Source organism: Arachis ipaensis, chromosome B02 (assembly GCF_000816755.2).
Source record: "Arachis ipaensis cultivar K30076 chromosome B02, Araip1.1, whole genome shotgun sequence".
In the NCBI taxonomy this organism is placed as follows: domain Eukaryota; kingdom Viridiplantae; phylum Streptophyta; class Magnoliopsida; order Fabales; family Fabaceae; genus Arachis; species Arachis ipaensis.
Window position 1 is genome coordinate 6,398,139 of NC_029786.2, and position 9,600 is coordinate 6,407,738.

Below are 9,600 nucleotides of genomic sequence, written 5' to 3' on the forward strand. Positions count from 1 at the left end.
CTTTCTAAAAGAGAAAGATAAGAAAACAAATAAAAATAACATAAAAATTTAATAATAACTCATAACTCAATGAACTTATTTTGGACCCATTTTTAGATAGATTTCTATAATAGACTTAACACCCACCAATGAGTAGGTGAAGTTGGCAAACTTATTTATTAAATATTAAGCATCAAATTCTTTGCACTATAAAATTCATGAAATCAAAAAGTTGTATTTGGACAAACACACAAAAGGGTAGATATAGGAATTGAAGACTTGAATGCAAAGTTTAGAAATATGAACCTGAATTTGGTCACCAATGTTGACAATGAATGTGTTAGGGACATGTTTGACTGTGACCCAATGACCATCCTTGAGAACTTGCAAGCCAGGGACATGATTTTGGAGCAAAATGGTTATGGCATTTGGGTCAGCATGTGCTGGCAAACCATATGTTAGATCTGGCTCTGGACATGGAGGATAGTAGTTTATTGCCATGTGTTGTCCATGTTTTCCAAGTGCTTTTTCCATGTAATCTTTCTCCAATCCTAAGCTTTCAGATATGGCTTCAAGTAATTTCAATGATAATTTCCTCATGTGTTTGCTATACTCACCAACATCTTCTCTGTATTAAATGTTACACATTCAAATAATTTATTATTGAAATATTTATCAAACTTAATATTATCTTCAATCCCGCTACGTTACCAACAATATTTCTGCCAACTTTTGTCAACTCTTATTTATAACCGTGTTTAATGGAAGTGTCTTTGTGAATGTGTCTAATAAAAATATCTTTTTTATGGCTGTGTTCAATAGAAGTGTCTTTATAGATATATTTTTTGGATGTGTCTCTTTATATATATGTTTAAAATATAATAATTAATTATTATTGACAATAAGTTGGCAGATAATATATTGGTATCCTATACTTTTCTTATTATGTTTGGATACCGTCTGTCTCTGAAATAGAAATACAAAAACAAGTTTACTTCTTATCTAATATAATATCAGAATTCAATTACAATTTTTTAAACTACAAGGGTTTAATTAAAAGAAATTAGTAAAATTATAAAGACTAACAAAGTAATTAAACCTAGAATAAGTGTATAAAATTAAAATGAAATATCTAAGTTGATATACAAATATTATTTTCTTACACACAAGTATTTTGATTTTTCTTAATTATAGCTCTTTAAAGCAAGAAAAATTAATAACTTTATTAGGTTTGTTTTATTTATTCATGAGAATCATTCATATACTCATTATTCCAAAATTCAAACTCTTCATTTACTTTTTTTCTGTGCTTCTTTTTAAAAAATGAGTACATTACTTGAGGGACAAGTAGCCCCCTCCCAAAAAAATGACAATTTATAAGATTGATGTGGGTAGAAAATGCATACATACACATAATATTACTATTACTATAATAATTACTAACAAACAAAATTTTGAGTTAAGTGATGGTTAAATAAAACAAGAGAAAGTCTAGGGGACAGCAACTTTTGTATTTTGTGACTAGCACTTAATCATGCATTAAAAGAAAAGTGAGTGATTTTCCACTATTTGATGTAATCTCACACCATTAAAAATACTATTAATAACCAATTAATGGTTATAAAACACAAAAATTACTGGCCCTAACACTCTTCATAAAACAATGTTCTTTTTTAAACATATATGTAAAGTTATTGTAACTATATATATACTTTATTTTAGTAAACTATTATATGAAATAATGAATTATCAATAAAATAAGTTATCTTTTTTTGCTTTAGAACCTGAAAGAAGGAGGGTTGGTAGGCCATTCTTGAATGTAATCTTCAAGAGGGTGGCAATGGAGCCTCAAAAAATCTCTCCAATTTGCAACTTTCTCAGTCTTAACATTAAAACTTGTTGAGAGTCTCGTTGTTTTTGAAGGATCATCTGAATAATTCTTCATCCTCTCACTCTCCGGCAAATCAAAGAATGCCTTTCCCACTTTCATCATCTTCCCAACAACATCCTCCGGAACCCCATGATTCACAATCTTAAGAAGAAGAGAAAGAAAAAAAAAGCATAGAAAGAAATAATATTGATTAATCAAAGATTAATAAATACAACACCTATGAAACTAATGATATATCATATATAAGTATATAACAATAATAATGGCTACTAAATTTTATATATCATTACAGACATAATTATTTATACATGTGATTTTTTTTTTCTATTCATGTAAATTTTTAGAATAAGTAATTCCGTGATATAGAATCAGAACTAGCATAACTAAAAAATTTTAGACAAAGAAAAAAAAAAGAAAATATGAAACAAATACACAATTAGTGTATTTTGGCTAAGTTGACACGTAAACACAAATAAAAATGTAAAAAATTATTGAAAAAATCTTCCAACAATATAATAATAGAATTGAATAATAATTTAAAGAGATTTAATTACTCTTTCAGTTTCTATAATTTAATTTCATCGAATTTTCAATTAGGTCCTATATATTTTTTCTTTTTAATTGGGTCCTTGTACCATATCAAATTTTATAACTAAATTTCTACCGTGAGAAAAATATTGAAATTAATAGAATATTCTGTTAAACTATTAGGAATATTCAGTCAAGTGTTAGGCATATTTGTTTTGTTTAAGAGAATATTCCGTTAATTCTAACATTTATTTATCACGGCAGGAACTTAATTACAAAATAAAAAAATATAGAGATTTAATTGAAAATTAAGTGAAATTATAGAGACTTGACGGAGTAATTAAACCTAACATAAACAAAGTTAAAATAAAAGGATTTGATATGAGTTTTACTTGGAAGAAGCCATAATCTTGACAAGCTTGGCCAATGTTGTGGATGATTTGAGAACGGTTGGAGGCATCATTATCTTCATCTAAACCTTGAAGATCAATGATGGGGATGGATTCATTGTTATCATTGGAGGATTGAAGGTTTTGAAGATTAGGACGGTCATTAAGGGGCCTAATGAAATTCAAAGGAATATGTTTCATGTTTGTGACTTGGTCAGCTAAGAGTAATGGCTTGGTGTTTGCCATTTAATTATTTGAAGAAGAAAAATTTATAATCAAATTGAACTTTGTATCAACAAAAGAAAAATATCTCTTATGTGATGGAGTTGAATGAATTTTGAATGATGATGAATATGGTTCTTAAATTTATATAGGGACAAGGAAGCAAATTATTATAAGGTAGCATATGGTGCAGTGGTATTCATTCATTTCATTGTTAATCTCAATAAGCTTACGTTGTAACCATGACTTCATTCATTGCTATCACCATGACTTTATTTTTAAATAAATTTTCACTTTCTTTTTATAGATATTTTATAAGAGTAGTAAAGTATTATTTTTGTCCCTAATATTTGGGGTAAGTTTTAAAATTGTTTCTAACGTTTAAATCGTCCTATTTAAGTTTCTAATGTTTCAAAATTGACTCAATATTGTCTTACCGTTAGGGATCTGTTAACAGAATTGACGATGGGACAAAATTGAGATGATTTTGAAACATTAGGGACTTAAATATGACAAAAACGTTGGGGATAAAAACGATACATAGAAATAAATTTTAATTTTATCCTTCAATAATATCGATTTTTTACGGTACATAGTTATTCAATTATTTTTTAATCACATTTAAGTAAATTACACTTAATCACATTACTTTTATTCTAAATAAATTTACTTTTTTATAATTTTACTCTTAAAGATTTTTATTTATCATAAAACGTTTGTAGAATGACTAGAATCACATTATTTTATTGTATATGTATTATTTTTTTGGTGACTAGTAGAATGTTGATAGAGGCGGTGACTCAATTCAAAAGCTTTGTATCTGCAGCAACAACAATGGCTACAGAATTAACAGATCTAAAACCACAATGTTAATAGAGAAGGTGACTCGATTGAAAAGCTTCTTGCGACAACTATGGCAGCAACGACAGCAAAAACGGCAACTGCAACAGCAACTACACCGACGGTAAAAAACTTAAGGTTTTGTTATCATTTTCTTCTCTTCTCTCTGACTCAATCTCTCAGTTTTTTGAAAATTCAGAAAAAGAAGTTTTTTTAGTGAGATTTTAAATTTTAATTGAATTAACTATTAGGGAGAATTTTATAAATTGCTATAAATAAAATATATTTTGAAAGTTTTTTAAAATTTTTATTAAAAAATTTTCTCAACTAAATATAAATCTTGTAATCGAAAAAGTGGTGATATAATATATATACGTATTTTTTATTAAACTTATATCAATTTAATTGAATTTAATTACAAAATAACTTATGCGTATTACATCACTGTATTATTATAAAAGAGATTATTAAATGACTAATGATCCGTCTAAAAAACTTTTAAAGTTATTTTTTTTAACTTATAAAAAGTCACATTAATAGTGTTTATATATAATTTTAGTACAATTTTTTAGATATACTTTTAACTTCCCAAAAAGTTATTTTAGATCGATTTTTTTAAGAAGTTAAAAAATTTGACTTTTTTCCTTTTTAAAGTTATTTTATCACTTTTATTTAATACACAACTTTAAAACAAGTACTTTTATAATAATTTTTCAAATACAAAATAATTTATTTATAAGCTGCTATTAATAAAAATTTTTATATTTTAAACTCTTTTTTTAAAAAAAATTATTTAAAAAATTTATCTAAGAATGAGTTAAGTGGTCACAATTCAATTAATGTAGGCTTATTAAAAGAAACACTGAAAGGCTTTTCACAAGTTTCGAAGCAATTTATTTTTTTTCAGAAATGAATAATAAACCATAAATCCTGGCACACAAATTAATAATGGATGACCTCACATGCCTTTGTCACCTTTTATGTTGGTTTTGCGTCTTGCCTTCTTCATATTCATATATATTATTTCATAAATCCTTCACTTAATATATTACACATTATTATCTAATTGACAATTATTATGTCAATTATTATTTCATAAAAACTATTAATTTGTTTCACATTTGTATTATTTGATACACTACCACAAAAATAGTCACAATATTTAGTTTAGCAGCAGTTATACTAGTCGTTAACTACTAAATTATTTTTCTGACATCTTAAATGAGAGATTACAAATAGTCTAGAATTTGCTATAAACATTGAAAATGAATGTTTTCGATAAATTTGTGTTGAATATGTTATTTCAAAACAGTATATAGCAATAGATGATTATTTTGTGAACATTAAAAAAAAATATTACTGTACTTTTATGTATTTTTAAATACAGATTCTAAAATTAATATTTTAGTAGAGTATATTAAAATATTCGTCCAATTTTTACTGGAAGAGTATAGTCTTAGTATGATGCAATAAATAGTAGAGATATCTTAGTAAAAATTATTATAATCTTAGTATTTAATGGGAGAACTCTTCTTATTAACTTTGGTGTTAGACTTTGTATTAGGTGTGATATTTTAGTTCTTGTTAATTTTTTTAGATTAGTAGTGATATCTTATTATTGATCATTATCCTTGATGATAATATGAAGAAAATCATGACTGACGAATAGGCATTGTTTGTGTCTTTTCTCTTCACTTTGGGTAGAGTTTGTAATCCAACAATTAAAAAAAAGATGAAGGATATTCTACCAAGTACCACTAAATTGTGTAACAACAATTTGAAACCGCCACAATAGCTCTCCAAAATCACTGTAATCTATTGGCTGTGGTATAGTGATATATCAATCTCTTTAAAACAATTGTAATTTTTAATGAACAATTTTGAACATTAATTAACCCATGTATTAACATGCGTCTTTAGTTTATTATTTATTAAACCACTCTTCCACCTTAGCCCATGACAACAATAAAGACGTCTCACGACCCACAAATTAAATGATAATTTAGTCTTTATCTTATCTTATAATTATCTTTATCTTTATCTATATCTTATCTTTATCTACTTTTATCTTTCATAGGCCAATACTCTATATATACTTAATTTTACCTTCATAGTTTATAATTCATTCAATCAACAATCAATAAAATTTTTTCATCTTTTTCTTTCACAATTCTTTTATTTTCCTATTCTTTCACAATTTTATTATGGTATCAGAGCTCCTCTTGAGCTCTGCTGACATCCATGGATCAAGGAGAAAGGGCACACCAGCAACTTCATCCGGAGTCTCTTTTGGATCTTTCGCCAGCCCAACACTTTTCTTTCATGGCACTTCCTTTCAATGAAGAAGCTCGTCCTTCAAACCAACTTGAGCTTCTGCCAAGTTCAACTACTCATTATCTTTGTTCTTTCAATACCTTTTCTACTGTTAACAATTCTTCAAATCGAGATTCATTCTTGAATACTTGGATCATTGATTCTGGTGCCACAGATCACATTGCATCAAATTTGTCTTGGTTTATTTCTTACACATAAATTTCTCCTATTATTGTTCATTTACCAAATGGTTCTCGAACTACTGTTTCTTATAAAGGCATCGTTCAATTTTCACCATCCTTGGTTCTTCATGATGTTCTTTATTTACCTCATTTCAACTTTAATATTATCTCTGTTTCAAAAATTACTTCAGCACTCATATGTGAACTCACTTTTTCATCTTCTTTTTGCACTCTACAGAGCAACAATTTGGGGACAATTGATTTGGCCAGAATGAGAGAGGGATTATATGTCTTTGAACCCAATTTCGGTAAAAATTCATCCACTACACACTCCATAAATTCCATCCAATCTCCACCCATTACACCTTCCAATATATGGCATTTTCGTTTAGGACACCTTTCTGGGCAAAGACTTAATCATTTACATAAACAAATTCCTTTTATCTCTATGCATCATGATGAGGCTTGTGACATTTGTCATCTTTTTAAACAAAAGAAACTTTCATTTTCTCAAAGTTTTAACAAAGCCAATGCAAGTTTTGATTTATTACACTTTGATATTTGGGGTCCGTTTCGACAAAATTCTATTCATAATCATAAATATTTTTTTACTATTGTTGATGATTTTAACCGTTTTACATGGGTTACTTTATTAAAATCAAAAGGAGAAGTACAGAATCAAATAAAAAATTTTATTACTTTAATTGAAACACAATTCAACTCTAAAGTCAAAACTATTCGTTCCGATAATGGACCAGAATTTATTTTACTTAATTTTTATGCTTCAAAGGGCATTATTCATCAACGTAGTTGTGTTGAAACTCCTCAACAAAATGGAAGGGTAGAACGCAAGCATCAACATATTTTGAATATAGCTCGTGCTCTTATGTTTCAATCTAATTTACCATCATATTTTTGGTCTTATGCTGTTAGACATGCTGTTTATTTACTTAATAGAGTTCCATTATCCGCAATTAATTTTAAAACACCATTTGAGATTTTATTCAATCATCCACCAAATTATCATGACATTAAAATTTTTGGATGCTTATGTTTTGTTTCTACCCAAATGGCAAATAGATCTAAATTTGATCCAAGAGCCAAAAAGGCTATATTTATTGGCTTTCAATCTGGTTTTAAAGGGTATATTGTTTATATTTTAGAAGATAAAAGAATTGAGATTTCTAGAAACGTGATTTTTTTATGAAAAGATCTTGCCCTTAGTCACAAAAAATGTCCAATTCCAGACACTCAGCCCAACATTGCCAAACACACCTTCTCAAAAACAAGATTCAGTTAGTCTTCCAGTTGAACTCTCACCTATACCCATTGACCCAACTCCACCTAGTTCTTTATTTTCTCCAACAACCTCTCCTTCTTTCTCACTATCGTTTCCTAACCAAGTTGAACACATGACCACCGAATCACTTTCAACACTAGACACCAGTCCACCATCACCTTCTCATCCCCCGTCACCTTCTTCACCACCTGAGCAATCCCATCCTCGTCATTCCGACCGGCCTCACCGACCTCCAGCATATCTCTCTGATTACTTGTGTAATTCTTCTCTCATCTCTACAAATCAATTTGGCCTATACATCAGTTGGATGTCAATAATGCTTTCTTACATGGGGATCTTTCTGAGGATGTTTATATAACTCTGCCACCCGGATTTATATCTCCTCAACCGAATCAATGATGTAAGCTACTAAAGTCACTGTATGGTTTACGACAATCTAGTCGTATGTGGTATGACAAACTTTCTCATCTTTTGATATCTCATGGATATCAGCAGACCTCATCTGATTATAGTTTATTTGTCAAATTCATTGGTGATCAAATTTCTATCCTTTTAGTCTATGTTGACGACATTGTTCTCACTGGTAATAATTAAGTCAATTCATGGCATCTCCTACTGAATCTCATCTTCAAGCTGCCAAGCATGTGTTACGTTATATGAAAACTAGTCCCGGCAAAGGACTTTTCTTTCCAAGGGAATCAGAAATTCAGCTTCTCGGCTTCAGTGACTCTGATTGGGCCGGATGTCCTGACACTCGGCGATCTTTAACAGGTTATTGTTTCTTCTTAGGCAGTTCTTTAGTCTCTTGGAAGACCAAGAAACAAACCACCATTGCCCGCTCCTCCACGGAAGCAGAATATCGTGCACTTGCCAACACAACTTGTGAACTTCAATGGATACTAAATGTGTTACAATTTTTACGCATCTCTCCTATCCGCCCACCAGTTTTATATTGTGATAATCAGAGTGCTCTTCATATTGCTGCTAACCCGGTTTTTCATGAACGGACCAAACATTTAGAGGTTGATTGTCACTTGGTTCGACAAAAAGCTCAAGCTGAAGTGATAAAACTTCTCCCAATTCCCTCTTCTGGGCAACTAGCTGACATCTTCACCAAGCCTTTGTCTCCTCAACCCTTCCATCTTAATATGAATAAACTTAGTGTTCTTGACATCTTTCATCCTCCAGCTTGCGGGGGCGTATTAAACCACTCTTTCACCTTAGCCCATAACAACAATAAAGACGTCTCACGGCCCACAAATTTAGCCCAACAGAATACACAAATTAAATGATAATTTAGTCTTTATCTTATCTTATAGTTATCTTTATCTTTATCTATATCTTATCTTTATCTAATTTTATCTTTCATAGGCTAATACTCTATATATACTTAATTTTACCTTCATAGTTTACAATTCATTCAATCAACAATCAATAAAATTTCTTCATCTTTTTCTTTCACAATTCTTTTATTTTCCTATTCTTTCACAATTTTATTATTATTCTCTCTATTTCTAAAAAATAATTGTTTAATGTAAAAAGTATATATGTATGTTTAAAAAGTAATAAATGAAATCTTGTTAATAAGAGTACTTAAAACTATACGAAGATACATAATTATTTGTAAATAATTGTATGCAATTAGTATTTATTCATTGTCACAATAAATTAAAATTCTTACAACAGAAATAATTAGTACTATTTTGATATTAAAATTAAATAATTATTTTAAAATATCAACAACAAAATTATTTTAAGATAGATATTGTAAAAGAAAAGGAATATTACCTTTACAGTGTATTCAAGCAAGTCTTCCAATGGAGTGAGTAGGTGATGAGTTAATAGTAAAAAAATATTTCCACGTTAGGACATTGGTTTAATTACCATGTTTTAAACAAGTATTGGTAATATATTTATGAAAATTTTAAATTATAAGTTTACTTAAAAAACTAGGTT

At 28.8% G+C, this 9,600-nt stretch overlaps 1 protein-coding gene across 1 annotated transcript in view; it reads right to left on the reverse strand.

The window, feature by feature from the left end:
• Positions 1-3,141, reverse strand: part of LOC107628145 (protein DMR6-LIKE OXYGENASE 1-like) — a 4,754-nt gene extending 1,613 nt beyond the window's left edge. Inside the window, exons 1-3 of the mRNA XM_016330943.2 lie at positions 2,791-3,141; positions 1,764-2,011; positions 286-607 (exon numbers count right to left, since the gene is read on the reverse strand). Coding sequence (XP_016186429.1) covers positions 286-607; positions 1,764-2,011; positions 2,791-3,033 — 813 coding nt within the window. The 5' untranslated portion in view covers positions 3,034-3,141. The remainder of the gene's footprint in view (positions 1-285; positions 608-1,763; positions 2,012-2,790) is intronic.